Source organism: Mycotypha africana (genome assembly GCF_025528875.1).
Source record: "Mycotypha africana strain NRRL 2978 chromosome Unknown BDF20scaffold_8, whole genome shotgun sequence".
Classification (NCBI taxonomy): Eukaryota; Fungi; Mucoromycota; class Mucoromycetes; order Mucorales; family Mycotyphaceae; genus Mycotypha; species Mycotypha africana.
The window spans coordinates 1569669-1588708 of NW_026515732.1; the positions used below are offsets into that span (position 1 = coordinate 1569669).

Genomic DNA, 19040 nt, shown 5'->3' on the forward strand with positions numbered 1-19040 from the left:
CGCTTTGAGGATGCCTATATTTTGAAAATAAAGAAAACCTGGTGGATCTGGTTTCATAGTTTGTAGTAGCCTCCTCGGCTCAAGTCATTTGTTTGAAAGGGAAATCAAATTCCTATTCTTGGATAGTCGGGGATATCTATTTTGGGTTCATCTTCTATTACTGTTCAACGTTTGTCTCTTGTCAACCTCCAACTGGCTCAAATGAATGGGTACGTTGCAGTGAAGTCCTGTAACAGATGTCGTTTATGATAGTACTAACAATTTTTCGGTGTATAGATTGGATTTTGATCTGCATTCAAGAATTTTAGTAAGCTTGGCAGAAGTTTTAGCAGATGCAAGAGCCAAAACGACAACCGATGAAGTCAATCGACTCTTGAACAAATGTCCTCCCATCTCGGTGCTACCTTTTGAAGAAATCAACATAGTTCAACCAGGCCAGGCGCAGATTGGACGTATGGTGCGTTGATGAAGCGTTTTTAGATCGTTGGCACTTTCTGCAATAACCTTAACCATATACTGCTTTTCCGTTTTCTCTCGTACATGTAGACTGTCAGACACCAGCAGACGCTTGATGCTTTACTAAAGTATGCGACAAAAGCCAACGAATATACTCAATTAGAGCTGTTGCCGCGTATCATTAGTTATTTGAAGTATTTGCCCGTGTATGACTGGAATAACATCATCCTGGAGAGAGGTACGTCAATGAGTTCAGGTTTTGGATAGCAGGCATTTTTGCAGTGTATAACGCAACATGCTGTTTGTATGATTAGGGCCTACTCCGCCAGATAATATTACTTTCAGTTTGGTTACGTGCTTATTAGATATAGCTCATCAAAGACCGGCACTTCAAGATAAGATTCATGCAACTTTGTGGAACTATGGTAAAAGCATCATTGAATTATTAGAGACAAGTGACAGTAAGTAATCCCGAAAGAAACGATGAAGCCTAGCAGCACAGCCTTGTCTTACTGATAATGAACAAATGAAAAGGACAATATATAGTTTATTTTATTCTTCCCTCACTTGAGGGTCTTGCCCGCGCGCTTCAAGTATCACCTTTCCTTTACAAGCCTGAACAGCTTCAAAAATTATGTGAAAATATGCAGCCACTCATTGTCGATAAAACATTGGAAAGTATGAGAAAGGCTATCGAATCCAGTTTAAATGAAGATGATAGCAATGCCTACACGAGACATGTGTTAGCCAACTATTGGGAGACGGGAGTTCCTCTCAGTTCGAACCGGATTATTCACGATTTGCTTATAATTTTGAGAAATGTTACTGCTCGTGTCATTACTCTATCGAAGCCCAACAATGGAAAGTCAACAGACACATTCGATTCGAAAAAGCTCTACCGTACTACCAACATTGAAGCTGCTTGGTCCGACCTGATGAAAAAAGTCGCTGAAGGTATACGTCCTCAAGACAATCAACTGACGGAGGTGGATAAAAAGCTCAACAAGAATCTACGCGGCATGTATGTGATGAGTTTGGGCTATTTCGATGATATTCATAAATACGCTTTCCAGAGAGTAAAAGAAGGTAAAAAGTGGTCGCCTGATTCTTACATGAAGGAAATTATGGGCACAAGTTTGGTAAGTTCTCCATCTGTTGCAGTCGTCGGAATGGTTTCTTCTTTTTTTTTTTTCTTTTTTGTTTCGTTGTCATTCTAAAAGTTTATTTATTACTTTAGCAAGTAACTGCATTATCATCCGTTTATCTACATGAGGTGGATGATGTTTTACTCTCCTATATTGAGGGAAGTCTGTTTGAAAATATCAGCGGAGAGGATGCTTGGATCCATGCTGCTTCTCTTGACGCAGCCGTTTTGTTGGCCATCAAGTAAGTTAGTCTATCGTCTGATCGATTCTCTTTTCTTACTCAAACACTAACTCAATTATGCATTATAGCTTTCCAGAATTGAATAATAGAATGACAGAATTGATCTGCCGCTATTTGGTGACTCCATCACCTGTATTTGAAATGACGACTGAACTTGGTAAAGTCTCTGTTACTATCCAACAATTTGCTATCACACGTCTGGCTCAGTGTATTCAAGTAAGTGGATCCATTTTTTCTCTAAATCAGCAACAACGAAGCTCAAAGGTAACTTTTCTTGATAGACAAAGCCTCCATCACAAATGCGCCAAGCTGCAACTTCTACTTTTTATGCTTTATTGAACGAAATCGTTCGAGAAGATCCTGTGAAGCAGCCTTCAAGTCTATCTACCACGCAGCAACAATTGTCTGATACTCAAAGACAGCTTGTCAGTGTGAATGCTCTTTCCGCTATTGTAGGCATAGCTGTCTACTTGAATGATGAATCAGTGAGTGTTCACCCTTTGAGGGCGGGAGGGCTTTTTGAAACAGAGACGATGGGTACTAGAAATTCTTTTGGTTTAACAGACATATCCATTTTAGGTGATCACTCAAGCATACTCAATTTTATCTTTACGTCGCAAGTCATTCTCCACATCGGCTATTGCTACGCTTACGATCAATCTTGTAGAACTAGCGCTTGTTAGCCCACTCAACGTGTTTACAGACATTATCAATTTATTTTCGATATTGAGCCGTGAATCACTCCTGGCGGAAGATAAGCAACTCACAGATGCTATCTTGGGTGCGCAGTACCAGCTGGCCAAAAAGTTGAGTGCCAAGTCTGATTATTACGATGTCTATTTGAGAAATCTTTTGTCGCTTTTCGTTGAAAACGGCAATTCTATTCAGCGCTGGATGTCTTTTAACAAGAAGGAATCCGCAAAGCCTTCCCTCACAAAATTAGGCAGGCTTTTGCCTGTGATTGGCGCACTGGTGAATCATGACGATTTCAACCCTCATGTAGAACCCACCGGCGAAGTGGTGTCCCTGTTCCGTAATGCATGGTTTCAATGTGTTTTGTTTGGATTTGTGACCGAATCGATTTGGGTACGCGATTGGCGTGAAGATATGTCGTCTATTGCCAAGAAAACGCCTGCGCTTGTGATCGAGAGTGCTACCAACTACCTAGAGAGTGATTTAGAATACAATTCTGTTTTACGTGGTGCTGACCATTCGGATCATGATACGACATCTTTCCGTCAGAAGCTCACTAGCCTTCTTCCTTCTGAGGTCGCGTACGATATCAAGAACTTTTCGTTTGCACAGATTATCTTTGCGCTGAGTGTGCACTATATTGAACATTACAGAAGTAGAATGGGCGACTGCAGCTATATTTTACGTTATTTCATGAACGATGGGGTCAACAACAGCACAATGTCCAACTGTTTGGAGAAAATTGCTGACAACGTGGTCAGCACTTACATCCGAGATGCTTCTACGAAAGCAGTGTCTCAAAATTTAGACGTCGACCTGCATAAGCAAATGGCCAACCTTCTTAAACTATGTTGTCACCGTCTTCGCAAAGTGCACACGCTGGCGGTTCGATTCTCAGAACGGATTGTCACGACGTTCCCTCAAGTGTTTGCTGACAAGACACTGATTACTTTACTTTTGGAACTTGTCCAGCTATTGTGGTTGAGCTGTGAGGCAGAGTATAGAGATGAGTACTATCCTACGTTCCAGTTTAGTTCGCCCCGTATTGGTGTCACGATTGAATTGGGAGATTCGTTTGCTTACAGGAGAGAGATATGCTCTCAAATGTATGAGCATGGTAAAAAATGGCTCAAGATCTCGATGGATCGTGCACCAATGGAGATTAATGGGCTTTTGCAAGACTACCTAGCGGAATACGTGCGGTATGAGCCGGGAGTGCCTATTGATGCAACCCATATGGGTAGAACGCTCGCTTTGGAAGTGGGCAAAGCAGCAGCTCGAAACGATATGACGGTAGAGTTTGTCCCTCGTATCCGCAATGTGCATCTGGATGATGCATCCGATTTTGTCGATGGGTTTACATCGCGACGCTATTATATTGGTGAAGTCAGTGGTATAGAATTTGCGGCAGGCTTACGTTTTGGCAGCTATGCGAACAAATTACCCAGCCAGGAAACGGGGTCCGGTCTAAGTGAACAGACACCTATAGTGGTGGAAAGGTTACAGACTCTTTTGGACGACGTGAAGCAGCACAAGAAAATCCCTATTGACCGCCTACGTCGTTCTTTGCTGCAAGCGGCCAGCTTTATTGTTTCTTCCTCTACCGTGCATCCTGATATTGTTAGCTATATTGTTTGCATCCCTGTGCAAGTCTTTTCTCCTGAATCGCTCGAAATAGGTACAGACATCTGGAACTGGGTGCTCGTGGAAAGACCGGATGTGGAGAAACGTCTTATGGTGGAGATTCTGAATATGTGGAGTTGGGCGCAAAGAAACCGAAAAGGGTTATTCTCTCCCAAGCTCAATGCAAAGCATCCTTTCGTGGCTACGATGACGTATGCTCCCTCCGACCGGCAGGTGATTGAGACGAACATGAAGAACATGTCGCGTCTATTGACACCGCACGTTACATGGATCCGATTCTTAACAAGCCGGTTTTATGCTATCCGACATCGAAGCAAGCATTTGATGAATATGCTGATACGGTTACTTCAAGACACGCTTCATAACTCGCATTTGATGAGCACGCATCCCTTTGCTCGTCTGCCACGGTTCCAGCTTTTATTCCTCGGTATGAAGATTCTGCAATCCACGCATATGGAAGCCTTGGCAGAGTACCGTTTCCGTTCCCTTGTGTACGGGTCAGCGTTTAACTGGTTTACGCTACCGCCCAAATGGCATTATGGATCGCGGAAATCGTATGCATTGATGGAGCAGAAGGTGTTGCAGGACTTTTACGGGGTGATTGCTCATGATACGCCTCGGTTGTACGAGCTCGTAACAAGTTCCGGTCGCAGCAATAGCAGCAACTCCAAGTTTGGCTCTGGTCTGCATATGTTTTTGAACAACAAGACGAAAGATGACATCTTGAACGAACAAAAACAAATCAAACGGCTTTTGCTTTTGCTGATGGATAGCGAACTGTCTCGGCTATCTGTCTGGTGTAACCCATTGAATGCGGTGGGACCAGGCTACCCACACAACCACATCAGCAATACAGAGAAGTCGTTGACGACGGAAGAAAGTTGGAAAGAAATGGTTCGTTTTGCGTGGGAGACATCGCCCAAGGTGGCGGTGCAGATGGCCGCTCGCTTTGTGCAGCCAGTGGTGCAAAGAGAATTGCACAAGCTGATTGCGAACAATACGATGGACGTGATTGATGTGCCTGAGGCTTTAGAGATTTTACTGGGAAAGAGGGTGCAACCGAATGCTAAATTAGATTTGCGCTATCTTAAATATTGGGCACCGGTGCCTGCGATTACGGCCGCCAACTACTTTATGCCTGCTTATGGCAATCATCCTTTGATCCTACAGTATGCGATGAGAAGCCTTGAATATTACCCTGTGGACACTGTCTTTTTTTACGTGCCTCAAATTGTGCAAGCGCTTCGTTACGACGAGTATGGCTATGTTGAAAAGTACATTATGCAAGCAGGACAGGTGTCTCAACTTTTCGCTCATCAAATCATTTGGAATATGAGTGCCAATTTTTATGTCGATGCCGATAAGGAGTGTATCAAGGTAAAAAATGAATTGCTTTATGACAACCTGTATAAAAAGCTACTAACTTTTTACATGCCAACATCAAAAAAACTTAGCCTGATACCTTGAAACCCACGTTGGAGAAAATCATTCGTAATCTCGTTGCCTCCTTTACAGGCACAGATCGAGATTTCTATGAACGTGAATTCAAATTCTTTGGCGAAGTCACTGCTATTTCGGGATATTTGAAAGAATACATCAAGTATGGTCAAAATGAAAAGAAACCCCTGCAAAAGGTAGGAAAAAGGAATTTCTTTGAAAAAAAGTGGGAAAGGAAAGGGCTAATAACGCTTCTTGTTTGTTAAGAAACGTCTTGATGAAGAACTGGGCAAAATCAAGGTGGATGTAGGTGTTTATCTTCCTAGTAATCCAGATGGTAGAATTGTGGATATCAACCGAACGTCAGGTAGACCGTTACAGAGTCATGCCAAGGCACCGTTTATGGCGACGTTTAAAATTGAGAAAGAAGTAGAACATGCAGAAACGCTGGAGGACGGAACGAATGAAGAAGGCACTGATGAGATTGACAAGAAGCAGGTAGTGACGACGTGGCTCAGTGCTATTTTCAAAGTCGGTGATGATTGTCGTCAAGATGTGCTGGCGTTACAATTGATTGCGGTTTTTAAAAATATCTTTACGAGTGTGGGGTTGGATCTGTACGTGTTTCCTTATCGTGTGGTGGCGACGGCACCCGGGCGTGGTGTCATTGATGTCATTCCTCGGTCGATTTCTCGTGACCAGCTGGGACGTGAAAAGGTGAATAGCATGTACGACTATTTTGTCGCCAAGTACGGTGGACCCAATTCGATCGAATTCCAAAGAGCACGCAACAATTTTGTTCAAAGTGTGGCCGCTTATTCGCTTATCTCGTACCTTTTGCAATTCAAGGATCGACATAACGGCAATATCATGCTGGATGAGGACGGACATATTATTCATATTGATTTCGGATTCATCTTTGATATTGCTCCGGGTGGTATCGGCTTTGAAAGTTCGCCGTTCAAGTTGACGACAGAAATGGTGCAAGTGATGGGCGGTAATTCTGAAGAGCAGGCATTTAAGCAGTTTTCCGAGCTTTTGATCAAGGGGTATCTCGCTTGTCGTCCGTATGCCGAACTGATCATGCAACTGGTGACGCTGATGCTTCAGTCTGGCTTACCCTGTTTCCGAGGCGAAACGATCAAGCGTATGCGTACGCGTTTCCAAGTGGATAAGTCAGATCGACAAGCAGCTGACTTTATGATCCAACGCGTCAAAGAGTCGTTTGAGAATCAAAGAACTGTTTTGTATGATTATTTCCAAAAGGTCACCAATGGTATTCCTTATTAGTCTATATCATTTTTTTTTCTCGCACATAATAGAGCCAATAAAAATAGAGAATCTTATTTAAACATAGAGGTTGTTGGCCGGGGAGAATGAGCAATGTAACTCGTGTTATTCCACTTTTTATAAAACTTGAATCCAAAAGATACGCTTCAACAAATTATCTACAACAGATGGGCAGAGATGATGAGCCTGTCGATAACATCATGCGTAAGGGGTACACGGATCGTTACCAAGGTTCGGTTGAATGATCTGGAGATGTAAAAAGCAATCTCTCATTGTGTCACATCTGCCATAGATACTATCGTGATACACATCCTTGTATAGCAAAAAGCCGACAGACTGGGAAAAAGTCTCAACAGCACAAAAAAAGCTGCTTTGTTTAATCGATGCACAAAAATACCGTGATACAATTTTCACAGAAAAGGAAAAGAGGCAGGCAAGCCGAGTTGCGGGTATCTGCATGAATCTCACTATAGCATGTTTTCTGGAACGAATGTCCTTAATAAGGGTCCAAGTAAATATTTATTCAAGTCTTTTATTTGCTATCCCGTGAACTGGGTAAAAAGTCAATGGCCTATGTCAACGGAAGGGGCTCAAAAAATTGTGGAGTGATGTGGGCAAATGATTTGTTTGGATAGGTTAACGCAGTATGTTCTATAGTAAGCACAAGTCTGCCATCCGTCTAAAAATATAGCTGATACTTTTGAATTGAAACCAGGCTGGTGAAACCTTGTTAAAATAGGGGGGCTGATGAGTGCTATTGAACAGTATGTCGGGCTTCCTAACATTTTTGCTTGTATTGGAAGCATAACAAATAAACGATGCGTATGCCGGATCTATATTATGATGAGCTCAGCTGAAATACCTTTGGATGGTTAAAACAAATCCAAAACGTGGAGGTTTTGGCGCTGAGATTTTTTGTGCGTGTAACGTCAAAGCATGCTCACCAGCCGTCATTGTGTATGCATTGGTCATAGAATGCATGTCAGATTCGCTGGTACATACGTATTGGATGGCCAGAGTGCAACAAGTGGATATAGGGCAGAGGTCCTTTATAAAAGCAAAAGAGTTATGTTCATGATGAGACGTTATGTATCGGAAGAGCAAAGAATGGATCATCTTGGTGTGTTGTGCAAAGGGGCAAAAAATAGATGTCAGCTTTTTCCAGAATTTTTGACCAAAAATGTTGGCTTGCTGAAGCAGCCTTGATACCATGGAATGAGCCTATCTCATTATGTCTTTCTCTCTATTTAGCACACACACTCTCTGCTTTCCTCTTATGCCTTTGTACGCTGTTGCTTCCTTGGAAAGTTGCCTTTCAGTCGATAAGCTATAGACTGATCAATCTGTGTGCATTTGGGATCAACATAAAAGATTCAAACCCCTCTTTTTCTCTCCCCCAACCCAAAAAAAACGAATGGCTTACAATTTTCTGAAAAAGATGGCACACCACTTTTTTTTTTGTGTGTGTGTGCGTGCGTTTGTGTGACAGCCAATGGATCGTCGTGCCTGATATTTGAATTAAGAATCCTCATTTTAAAACCTACAAAAAAAATTTGTTATGTTTGGGTAAAGTGGGCTCTACTAAGCTGATTGAACTTGATGCAGAGACTCATTGCCAATGACAATGATAGTATTTACATAGTGGACGAAATGGCAGTGAGTGATCTGGAGGGACTGTCACTCATTGTCAATGTTGAGCTTTATTATTTTTTTTGCACACATGCGCGAAAAAAAAAAAGAAAATGTTTGGGTCGATAAAAGAACCAAAAAAAAAAAAAAAGAAAGAAAGCACGGACCGCTTGTTCAAACGGCGATCCAATCCGATGTTTCTATAGTTACAAAAGTACAGAGCACAAAAAAATCAGTTTGACCCAAACTTGAAGCGCATTGTTAATATAAATACAACAAATAAATTCTTTACAGTTTTCGAGTTCCCTCCTTTTATTTTTATTATTTTTTTTTCCATTTTTTCAATCACACATTTTTTCATACGAGCTCTATAAGATGACTGTCAAGAATATCTGTTGTATCGGTGCTGGTTATGTTGGTAAAGTACAATGATGGTTCATATCATGCAATGAGGCAATTCATACTTAAAAAAAACGAATATTCATGATAGGTGGTCCCACGGCTGCTGTTATTGCTTACAAGTGTCCTGATATCAAAGTCACGATTTGTGATATCAATCAAAAGCGTATCGATGCATGGATGTCTGACAAACTACCCATCTACGAACCTGGTTTGGAGGAAGTTGTCTTTGCCTGTCGTGGAAAGAATCTCTTTTTCTCGACTGACGTAGATAAGCACATTGAAGAAGCCGACCTTATCTTTGTTTCCGTCAATACGCCTACCAAGAAGCAAGGTCTTGGTGCTGGTATGGCTGCTGATCTTGCGTAAGTACATGCAGACCTTTTTTTTTTGGGTTCGCGTTGATTTGAAAAATTGGGTGGATGTCAATGCGTTTGTCTCTGTTGTGCGTTGAATATATCTGATTCACCTGTTTCTTCCGTTGATTAGATACGTCGAAGCAGCTACTCGTCGTATTGCTAATGTTGCCAAGAGCTCCAAGATTGTTGTTGAAAAGTCCACAGTTCCTTGCCGTACTGCTCAAAGCATGCGTACCATTTTGGATGCCAACTCGACTGACAATGTCAAATTCGATATCCTTTCTAACCCCGAATTTTTGGCAGAAGGTACTGCTATTCCCGATCTTCTCAAGCCTGATCGTGTCTTGATCGGTTCTCTTCAAACGGAATCTGGCAAGGCTGCTCAACAAGCACTTGTCGATGTCTATAGCCACTGGATCCCTCGTGAGAACATTATTACCACCAACCTCTGGTCCTCTGAACTTTCCAAATTGGTAAGCTTGTCGTTTTTTTTTTGTGAATAGAGAATGTGGATGAGAATGGGGCATGTCTGACTCTCTTCTTTTTTTTTTCTAGGCCGCTAATGCTCTTTTAGCTCAACGTATTTCTTCCATCAATGCTTTATCTGCTGTGTGTGAGGCCACAGGAGCTGATGTCGATGAAGTTGCTTATGCTGTGGGTCGTGATACCCGTATCGGATCTAAATTCTTAAAAGCCTCTGTTGGTTTCGGTGGTTCTTGTTTCCAAAAGGATATCCTCAACTTGGTGTACCTCTCCTACTCGCTCAACTTGCCTGAAGTAGCTGAATACTGGAACCAAGTCTATTTGATGAACGAATACCAAAAGAAGCGTTTTGTCAAAAAGATCATCTCTACTCTCTTCAATACCATTACCCACAAAAAGATTGCCGTGCTCGGTTTTGCTTTCAAGAAGGATACTGGCGATACCCGTGAATCCGCTGCCATCACGTTGATCAAGGACTTTATGCAAGAAAATGCCCATGTCGCTATCTACGATCCCAAGGTCGAACACGAACAAATCTACATGGATCTTGCTGAACCCGGCGTAGTGGACAACCGTAAGCAAGTGCAAGAAAAGATTACAATCTGTAAGGATGCTTATGAAGCCGCCAAGGACGCCGATGCGCTTATCATTGTCACGGAATGGGATGAGTTCAAGTCGCTTGATTATGAACGTATTTACAAGGATATGCAAAAGCCTGCTTTCCTCTTTGACGGCCGTTTGATCTTGGATGCTCCCAAGTTGCGCGAAATTGGCTTCAAGGTCCATGTCATTGGTAAGAACGCTCTTGAAGGAAGAGCTTAGATAAAGGAAAAGAAAATTGCCTTTTTTTTTTCTTTTTTTTTCTGCACCCATCCACCTCTCTATTTTTCATTTTTTAATCTATCACGCTTACATCACTCTGCCACTTTTTCTATTTCTATTGATATTCTCTCTCTCTCTCATACCTTGAAAATAGGATCATTGTTTTAATTTAACTGTATTTTCCCAATTCATAATAAAGTCTTTTTTCACCATCTGTAAAATGTATACTTTTTAACCCATTTAAAATTCGTTGGGTAGCCATAAGCATGTGTTTTTGTCAAAAAAGAATGGAGTTGTGTGTGTTGTCTTTGAGGACATGAGTGAGATGGACACGATAACCCTACGTAATTACTCAGGGTGTTGTCTCACGTTGTAGGTAGATATTTTTGTAGATAATTAAAAAAAAAAAAAAAAAAAAGACGGGAGTTGAACAAACTGTCATTCCATAATCAACAACGATAAATGTAATAAATAGCTGTCTTTGTATTGAAAGTGAAACAAACCACGTTTACCGGTTTTTTCTTTTTTTTTTTTTTGGGAATGAAGAGATCTACAGGCTTTTTGCAAAATGAATGTACAGAAAATGAAAAAAAAAGGAACAGAAAACAAGACAATATTATTTCTGACAATGAGGTGGATGATATGGATACTGTGGTTGAAAAGGCATGGATGAGGTGGATAAAAGATGAGGCGAGGTGGAGGGGACAACGGTTACCGTGGTTGGTTGAAGAGAGGCTGTAGTACTTGTATGCATCATGTTGTTGTTCTGGGCTGTACTTGTACTAGCATAAGCAGTGGTGGTAGGTAAAGGAGAACAAGATAAAGTAGCCGAAGAGGGCGAATGATGCAGCATGTTTCCATGGGCTGAATTCGGACTTGACGGTAGGAAAGAGGGACGATGGAGGTTGCTTTGATGATGAGGTGGCAGTAATGATGCATTGGTATCTTCACCTGTCACAAAGATAGGAGGAGGAGAAGAAAAAGAACCGTCGTTCATCTCGTCCCATCTTCTATAGTGCGCTTGGAGCTCGTGAGGGAGTTCACCTGTAAGAATTGAGCTTTCAGTTTTTTTTTTTCATTTTGATCGATGACTACTCTCAGTACGACTTACCTCCATTAGACTGCAAGAGGTAATCTACTACCGTCTTTACAAACTGTGCTTGATATTCTTGCTGCTTTTTACTCTTGTAAAATTCTCTCATCATGTGGCTAAAGCTACTGTAAAGTTGGTGGATCTGTTGTAGCATGTCGGACTGTGACATTTGTAACATGGTTAAATGTGCGTGTAGATCGGTTTCGCGTCGTACAGTATCAGATTCTATGGATTTGCGTTTAATGTCGTCCAGAAGATCTGTTCTGCCTCTCAGAAATTTGCTATGAGAGAATTCCCAAATTTGATTTTCTGCTAATGTTCGATGTCCACGAGGAGACTTGTTAACTTTATGAAAGCCATACCTGTAGATCGGCATGGAAGATCAGTTTTTATATGGTATATCAGAAAAAAAAAAAAAAAAAAGGGAAAGGCAAGCTTACATGTTGAGTTGTCTCACAAAGCTACTAAAATTGTTATGTTTGAAATGTTTGGGTAGTACATCCCTTGCAAATGCCATAATGTTGCAGACAACAAAAGACGCGCCTGTATAACTCCAAGCGATGAGATGTTGGAATTGCTCATCCAGCACCATACTATCATTCGTTTTCGTCAATATAACAGCAACAATACAGAGAGGGGTAGCGCGCGTTTTTATTACTTTACTTGTATAATTTATGAACAAATGTAGGGTTATTCGTAGTACTCATTGTTCGTGGATGTAGCTCGGGTGACCAGTTAGCGTGTTGCTTTTTTGAAAAAGATAATGTTGGAAATACGTTGTTGTTGCTGCTCGTAAAGGGTTGACTGTGTGGCATAGGGAGAGAATGATCTGTTGGTATCATGTTTTATATATATATTGATTTCTGGTAAAAAAGTATAAACGTGTGGTTGAAAGGAAAAAGAATAAATATAAATTGTAATATGAAATCACATACACACACACACACACACTTACTCTACTCTGGCAAATAAAAATCCGTCTTTAAGCTCTTGGCAAAAACCAACTTTTTTTTTTTTTTTTTTTTTTTTTTTTTTACCGAGCGTGTACAAAAATATACACTCTCATTATAAAGGGTCAATTACATTACTTTTGTCGCGCGTTTCTTGAAACGTCTAGCAATTATAGAAACTTGAGAATCTCTAACAAAAAGGTGAACAACTCCGTACCTTGATTACATCATTTTATCATTTTTCCCGGTTTATTGATATGAAACCCATTTTAGACAAAAAAAGGAAATGATTTTCCACCCATGACATCATCTCAAGGTCGATCTTTTAAACAAAAAGGGTTTGTAAGCTATTGACTGGTATGTTTGTGTACGAACAAAAAGTAGAGATTTAAACTCGTTGAATAGAAAATAATAAAGGAGGTGCTAACTCGGAAATCCATCTCATGAAATACGCGCTTACGACAAACAGCTTATTGTGTCTAGAGTTTACTCTCATCCTGACTAATTCTAGCAATAACTTTGGCGTAAGAAGAGCGGTTGTTAATAGCTTGAAGGCCCTCTGGAATTGTGTCCAATGTATAGATGTGGTGATAGAGAGCAGGTTGTAACTTTCCAGATTCAAAGAGTTGGAATAGAGCGCGCCAGACTTCAGGCACACGCTCAGGTTCATTCTTGACATAAGCTCCCCAATGTAAACCCCTAACAGTGAAAAGATGTAAGTATCGATGGGAGCGCAAAACGTTTTTGCTCTCTTTCGAACTTACACGGCTGAAATGTTTTTCAATAACAAGCGATTCATGGGCACTTTTTCAATCGTTCCTTGAGCGAATCCTATAACCAATATACGTCCATTCCAAGCCGTACATTTTGTACTAGAGTAGCGGAAAAGAACAAGATGAGCCATTCACCCCCTTCTTTGTCAATGTGTCATCATTTCTTACCTTGCTTCGACCAAACCTACGGGATCATAAACCACATCAACGCCATGACCCTGAGTCGCCTTTTTCACCTGTTCTGTCCAATTTTTGTCACGGTAATTGATAGCCACATCGGCGCCCAACTTTTTGGCCATCTCTAATTTCTCCTTGGATCCAGCGGTGGCGATCACTTTGGCGCCCAAAGCCTTTGCAATCTGAACCGCCGCACTTCCGACGCCTCCCGCAGCCGCATGCACTAAACAATACTCGCCTGCTTTCAGCTGAGCACGTAACACGAGGGCAGCGTAACTGGTGGGATAAGTAATGTAAAGACCCGCCGCTTGTTCGAAACTAAAATGGCGAGGAATGGGGAGCACATTCGCGGCGGATACATTCACCACTTCGGCATAAGAAGCGCCGGAACCAAAGACTCGATCGCCTGGCTTAAATGCGGGCACGGTGGACTTTAAAACAATACCGCTGAACTCGCCACCAGGTATAAATGGAAAAGGTGGTTTTATTTGATATTTGCCCTGAATCTAAAATAGGGGTAAAAAATCAAAGGCTGGGGCTTTTGAAAAATCAAATTGTCATTCTCCTCACCATCAAGGTATCAAAAAAGTTGAGACCTGCTGCTTTGACTTGCACTTGCAATTCACCTTGCTTGGGTTCAGCTGGAAGGTCGACATGTTGACTCACGGCAAGTTCTTCAGGACCCTTTAACCATCTATTTACTACAATAGCTTTCATCTTTCTGCGGGCAAATGAATGAAAGGAAAAAAAGATAGTAAAAGAAGAGTGAGAGTTATATCATTCATATTCAATGGAGAAAGGCATGGGAAACTGCATTCGTAAATATAAATTCTCACTTCCGATTTAGGCTGACTAAAGGCACCATTGCTCCAACGCCATTGGGCAGTTTTAATTTTTTCAAAGAGCTGGTTTTTTATCGTTTGTTTCCCAAGATAGCCCGTATAAAATGTATCCACCTCCTTATTCAATTGAATTGAGGCCCCCCCCATTAAACAATTTTACACAATATTGAAAGGGGAAAATGAAGCTTGATCGGCTTATGAATTAAGAATGCTTATTTAACAGAAATGGGATTGCCTGTAATAATACTCATCAGTCATTTTTATAGCTTTTGTAGTCTCTTTGAACGTCATATCGTTATATATAATAATAAATACTGTTCTAATATGCACTTGTATCTATTGAATAAATGTTTCATTTTTAAACGACAAACGTCTATTGGGTCGTGGTCGTAGTGGTTATATTTTTTTCTTTTTTAACAAAAGATTATCTGAAGGTATTGATGTCGCTTTGGTAGTGAACGCACTCATAACTAACTTTTTTCTGTCAAAATCGAAACCAAGTTCAAATTAACAAGTAAACTGTTGTTTAACAATCTTATGATTGTGAATTTATTAGTGCAATCACTCTTAGGTACTTTATACTCGTTGTAATGGTCGTGATCTATATAACTAGTTATCAGAACTCTACCTAAGATAGACGCGACAGGAGGTTGGCGTTAAAATTGATCTCCACGGATAATTTGCAACGAGAAACTTGGATGAGCACCTATAAACAAGGTTTATCATGATAAAGGATGCAAGATAGTATTATAGAACGAACAAAGAGCAGGAGAGTGAAAAAATGTCATACGCGGTTAAGTTTGAGACGTAGCCAACAAGACAGATGGTCATTACACTTGTCTATCTACATGTAATACGTAGGTCTATATTGCTATGTAGGCAAAGACATTCCAGCAAATAGTTATAGTTACAAAGTATATTCAAACGAGTAAAGCGATGAAATTAAATTTGATGTTGTATACTCGCTCAGAGACAAATCAACAGTAGAAGCACCCCCATTTTTAATTGAATTCAAAGCAAAGTTTTTAGCGATTGTTTAGGTAGACTCATTCGGTATTCACTCGCTTGCAAAGGCTGATATAATGTAGATACCATGGTGGTCATTTTATTCTTGGATGGCTTATCAAGCGTTAAAGCAGAAAAAAGGGTTTGTTGGTGTTAGTGGAGGCCCGTTCATATAATCAATTCAGTCTGGATTAAGAACTGTCTGCTAATCTCATAAAGCAACTCCACTTTAAAATTTCAATGCTGTATCAGAGATTTCCCGCCCTAGGCTTCTTCACTTCCAGCAAACTGATCATGCCGATAACAAGCTGATCTCTCACTGCCGTCTTAACACTTACCATGGATCCTATTTTGCGGTTACCGATGTCTGAACACGAATGTAGCCGACGTATCCGATGGCGTTTGGGCTGGTTTCATGGAGGCCACCAAACTTATTGCATTAAACATCCTTCGTCGTTCATTACAAAATCCCATGCTATCTCCAGTCTCCACATAAAGCCTGAGACTCCCTCCAACTGTCAGTGATCCACTCTCACACGTTCTTAACCGTCTTCCTACCCATCCGCTCAAAACTCTATCTCAAGTACAAGAATGGCATTTTCGATGGACCATACTTTGTCTCACGTCTTGTATGAACTCGACTATTTACACCACTCTCAAGAGCCTCCTTCGCCTCCTCTGTTAAGACATCTATTCCTCGACTGGTTGGCCTCTTCTTCCCTTCCTCTCAATAGACCATCATTCTTTTTACCCTTGTGCCCGAAGGGGTTATACTACTTAGCCTTTCGGATCTGCCCGGGCAATTTAGATAAGTTGCGTATATCGTGTCCATTGGCCTTAGAATTAAAAATTTAAATCTCTGTAATTTCTTTTTTTAGCGTAGTAATGAATTATTTTATTTGCTTCTCTGATATGGCTGGCTTCTACAGTTGAAGACTTTCAGCCTTTCAGGGTCACTAAGAAGTTGCTTACAATCCTATTCATGAATTGTGTTGGTGTACGGCAATAAATCAACCATTATTTTTTTGATTTGCGTGTATTTTCTAATAAGAATATCATTAATGATTACAAATTTACCTGTGATTGCTATTTTGCATTATTGTACTTTACCGCAAAAACTTCTCCAAATCAACGCAGTCAGTACTTAAGCCTGCAAAATCCAAAGTAACCAGGCAAACTTTATTCTTTTCATTGAGAAATGAAAGTAGATCTACGGGGAAAAAAATGTTACTATTCATTCCTTTTTTAAAAAAGTGCTGATAGCTAACCTTGAGTATTTCCTGATACATCAAGTCCTTTCATCTCTTCAGTATTTTTAAAATCCCTTTTTTCGATGGGATCAGACGCACGACAGCAGGGAGAAGCAAATACCTCATCCACCAACGACCTTTCTTTGAGTTTAATACTCATGTTACGTAGAAGGCTAAGCCTGGTTTCCTTTGCCTCTGATCCAGGGGATTTCCTCATATACCCTATCACGGTAAAACCATCCTTTTTCAAGACCCTTATATGATTTTGATATAAGGGGAGGAAACATACGATGCTTTGAACCACTTCGTCTATAGAGCTGTATTTAGTAACTTGAATCTTTGAAAGTATCAATTAGGTTGGTTTTTTTTTGGTTTTTTTTACCTAGATATTCACTTTTTAGAACATAAAGAGACCTAGTTCTTATTCTTTGTGAATCATCTGTACTATTTATTCTTTTTGCGTTCATTTCTAAAAGATCGAGTTTTTGGTGTGAACACCATTTGCTGAAAGAGTTGACCGTGTTGTCGTCAAATAACTCACAGTAGTTCCAAACAAGACTTAGGATTTGCTTCATTGAAACTGTTTTACAATCGTAAACAAGAGCATTGTTTGGGTTAATCGGCAAATACACTAAGTTTAGGAATTGCTTGACTTGTGCATTTGTTACTAATGTGGTATTTGACGACTTGTAGAGTTAAATATCACTTAGTTAAAACAATAAAAAGTTAACGAGATCAAACTAGTACAGTAGGTTTTTATTTTGAATCAAGTCAAGTTCAAAGAGAAGAAAAATATCTACTGCAAAAATTTAAATATCTTCTTCATATTGCGGAACCTAGAAACTGACAGCTTAGTTATTCTACTCAAAGAAGACGTAAAAGAAGAGAATTCTCCCTTGAGGAGATTACGCATCTACCCGGAGTGGGTGGACTTGTAAACGTATCCATGGCTTGATCTAGTGATCATGCAACTAACCTATTTTCCCGTGCTAACCATTATTGTAGCACTGCTTGCAGGAAAATAGTATTAATTAGGAAAATGATATTCGTGTGTGGTGTTTGAGTTGAGTGAACAGTTATTGTAAAGGATGATCACAAACTATTATCTTGTAATCATTCTTTATGCCGAAGGCAGAGAATAGTACTTATAACCTATTATACCTTGGTGTTGAATCAATATATCCTGCATGTCCATATATTAATTCTACTATATATCCCATGTCATATAGTAACGTATCATAGCAAAATAAGTAAACTATATATCCTAAATGACAACCTGTTCAGCCTTATACGAGGTAGCTAATCACGTATAAGAATTATCACTTATTCTATATTTGTTTCCTACTCTACTTTATATTATTTCAGCAGTAATGAGGTGTGAGGATCTTGTATAATTTGTATACGAGTTCTCCACATCTCATATGATGCTGTCAACTAAACACAACACTTAATTCACGGTTCTCATATATTAGAGTTTATGTAGTTTCTAATTATTTCTGGTTTGCAATATTGTATAATTCATCTTTATCCTTCATAAAGTGAATTATATCTTTAATGTTTGTATATCATCTACCCTCAAATACGACAACTAAGTAAAAGCAAAAAGCTGTTAGAACTGAGTTTTTTTGCAACATTTTGTATTCCTTTTACATAGCTGGTTGCGATTATTCATTGCTGAGAGCTCATTACTCTCTGCTTGCGTATTGCCAATATAACTTTGAAAGCGAAAAGGATTCTGAATGATCTTGACCTTATTAATCAAGACAGGCTCTGTGGGATCATCAATGTAACATATTTCGACGTCTTCTATCTCTTCAAGTTTCTTTTCTAGCTTTTTTACGTTCTCCTCTGTGTATTCTTTGATAAAAAACATGCATAGAGCTTGTTGACGCGTGATAGTAACCATTTGAATTTTTGAAGAAAAAAAGAACAGATGGGAAAGAAAAGGCTCATTCGGCGTAAAAAAAAATTACCAATAAGTAATTTGTAAAATAGGAACACAGTATGTACTCTAGAGACGAAAGCGGGGTAACTGAAATAGGAACAGACAGGAACGGATGCATATTTTGTAAGATGTGATTTGAGAGAGTGCATATCAAGCGACGAAATTGCGGGGTAACCAAAATAGGAAAATACAAGAACAAATGCATATTTAGTACATGTGATTTCAAAGTTCTACTTTCATTACCTTGTTACTTCTTCGTTTTACAATTGTCGCTTGACTATTAAATAGATACCATTTTCTCACTGCTTAAACAGAACATATACTGTACAAGAAAGCGACTAGCAACTTATATACAGTATATGGACCACGTAGACCATGTAGACCATGTAGACCACGTAGATTATATC

At 40.0% G+C, this 19040-nt stretch overlaps 9 protein-coding genes across 9 annotated transcripts; 4 read left to right on the forward strand and 5 right to left on the reverse strand.

Moving 5' to 3' along the window:
- Positions 1 to 86: 86 nt before the first annotated feature.
- BDF20DRAFT_672110 (uncharacterized protein) lies at positions 87 to 875 on the forward strand. The gene is made up of 3 exons (XM_053076005.1): positions 87 to 209; positions 277 to 457; positions 547 to 875. The coding sequence occupies exons 1-3, from the start codon at positions 202 to 204 to the stop codon at positions 721 to 723; spliced, it is 366 nt and encodes a 121-aa protein (XP_052934445.1). The 5' UTR covers positions 87 to 201; the 3' UTR covers positions 724 to 875.
- Positions 839 to 1782, forward strand: BDF20DRAFT_672088 (uncharacterized protein). The gene is made up of 3 exons (XM_053076004.1): positions 839 to 917; positions 991 to 1477; positions 1694 to 1782. The coding sequence occupies exons 2-3, from the start codon at positions 1101 to 1103 to the stop codon at positions 1698 to 1700; spliced, it is 384 nt and encodes a 127-aa protein (XP_052934446.1). The 5' UTR covers positions 839 to 917; positions 991 to 1100; the 3' UTR covers positions 1701 to 1782.
- A 150-nt stretch (positions 1783 to 1932) lies between these two features.
- BDF20DRAFT_823654 (uncharacterized protein) lies at positions 1933 to 6906 on the forward strand (the record flags this gene model as incomplete). The annotated part of the gene is made up of 5 exons (XM_053077816.1): positions 1933 to 2058; positions 2124 to 2327; positions 2422 to 5556; positions 5634 to 5813; positions 5884 to 6906. 5 exons carry the CDS (start codon positions 1933 to 1935, stop codon positions 6904 to 6906), a joined length of 4668 nt encoding a protein of 1555 aa, XP_052934447.1.
- A 2004-nt stretch (positions 6907 to 8910) lies between these two features.
- On the forward strand, positions 8911 to 10598 carry BDF20DRAFT_823553 (UDP-glucose/GDP-mannose dehydrogenase family, NAD binding domain-containing protein; the record flags this gene model as incomplete). The annotated part of the gene is made up of 4 exons (XM_053077807.1): positions 8911 to 8953; positions 9026 to 9299; positions 9424 to 9766; positions 9849 to 10598. 4 exons carry the CDS (start codon positions 8911 to 8913, stop codon positions 10596 to 10598), a joined length of 1410 nt encoding a protein of 469 aa, XP_052934448.1.
- A 474-nt stretch (positions 10599 to 11072) lies between these two features.
- Positions 11073 to 12434, reverse strand: BDF20DRAFT_884039 (HSF-type DNA-binding-domain-containing protein). The gene is made up of 4 exons (XM_053081844.1): positions 12355 to 12434; positions 12132 to 12284; positions 11710 to 12053; positions 11073 to 11642 (listed from the first exon to the last, which is right to left on the reverse strand). Exons 1-4 carry the CDS (start codon positions 12396 to 12398, stop codon positions 11215 to 11217), a joined length of 969 nt encoding a protein of 322 aa, XP_052934449.1. The 5' UTR covers positions 12399 to 12434; the 3' UTR covers positions 11073 to 11214.
- A 451-nt stretch (positions 12435 to 12885) lies between these two features.
- On the reverse strand, positions 12886 to 14575 carry BDF20DRAFT_884041 (uncharacterized protein). The gene is made up of 4 exons (XM_053081845.1): positions 14162 to 14575; positions 13583 to 14097; positions 13406 to 13513; positions 12886 to 13340 (listed from the first exon to the last, which is right to left on the reverse strand). The coding sequence occupies exons 1-4, from the start codon at positions 14306 to 14308 to the stop codon at positions 13121 to 13123; spliced, it is 990 nt and encodes a 329-aa protein (XP_052934450.1). The 5' UTR covers positions 14309 to 14575; the 3' UTR covers positions 12886 to 13120.
- A 1839-nt stretch (positions 14576 to 16414) lies between these two features.
- On the reverse strand, positions 16415 to 16676 carry BDF20DRAFT_823484 (uncharacterized protein; the record flags this gene model as incomplete). Its single annotated transcript, XM_053077797.1, has 2 exons — positions 16415 to 16481; positions 16558 to 16676. The coding sequence occupies 2 exons, from the start codon at positions 16674 to 16676 to the stop codon at positions 16415 to 16417; spliced, it is 186 nt and encodes a 61-aa protein (XP_052934451.1).
- A 25-nt stretch (positions 16677 to 16701) lies between these two features.
- On the reverse strand, positions 16702 to 17001 carry BDF20DRAFT_824203 (uncharacterized protein; the record flags this gene model as incomplete). The annotated part of the gene is made up of 1 exon (XM_053077872.1): positions 16702 to 17001. A coding segment is annotated over one exon (300 nt), but the record flags the coding sequence as incomplete, so codon positions are not given.
- Positions 17002 to 17011: 10 nt separating this feature from the next.
- On the reverse strand, positions 17012 to 18594 carry BDF20DRAFT_823931 (uncharacterized protein; the record flags this gene model as incomplete). Its single annotated transcript, XM_053077842.1, has 2 exons — positions 17012 to 17355; positions 18339 to 18594. The coding sequence occupies 2 exons, from the start codon at positions 18592 to 18594 to the stop codon at positions 17012 to 17014; spliced, it is 600 nt and encodes a 199-aa protein (XP_052934453.1).
- Between the last annotated feature and the right edge of the window lie 446 nt (positions 18595 to 19040).

Excerpts from the sequence above, each read along its gene's own strand:
- BDF20DRAFT_884041 (XM_053081845.1), bottom strand. The coding sequence starts at position 14,308 with ATGAAAGCTATTGTAGTAAATAGATGGTTAAAGGGTCCTGAAGAACTT. Across the intron at positions 14,098-14,161 it reads ACTTTTTTGATACCTTGATG|ATTCAGGGCAAATATCAAAT; the intron begins GTGAGGAGAATG and ends CCCCTATTTTAG. Across the intron at positions 13,341-13,405 it reads TTGAAAAACATTTCAGCCGT|GGGTTTACATTGGGGAGCTT; the intron begins GTAAGTTCGAAA and ends TTTCACTGTTAG.
- BDF20DRAFT_672110 (XM_053076005.1), top strand. Across the intron at positions 458-546 it reads AGGCGCAGATTGGACGTATG|ACTGTCAGACACCAGCAGAC; the intron begins GTGCGTTGATGA and ends TCGTACATGTAG.
- BDF20DRAFT_672088 (XM_053076004.1), top strand. The coding sequence starts at position 1,101 with ATGCAGCCACTCATTGTCGATAAAACATTGGAAAGTATGAGAAAGGCT.
- BDF20DRAFT_884039 (XM_053081844.1), bottom strand. The coding sequence starts at position 12,398 with ATGAGTACTACGAATAACCCTACATTTGTTCATAAATTATACAA. Across the intron at positions 12,285-12,354 it reads TTTGTTCATAAATTATACAA|TATGGTGCTGGATGAGCAAT; the intron begins GTAAAGTAATAA and ends AACGAATGATAG. Across the intron at positions 12,054-12,131 it reads TTTGTGAGACAACTCAACAT|GTATGGCTTTCATAAAGTTA; the intron begins GTAAGCTTGCCT and ends GCCGATCTACAG.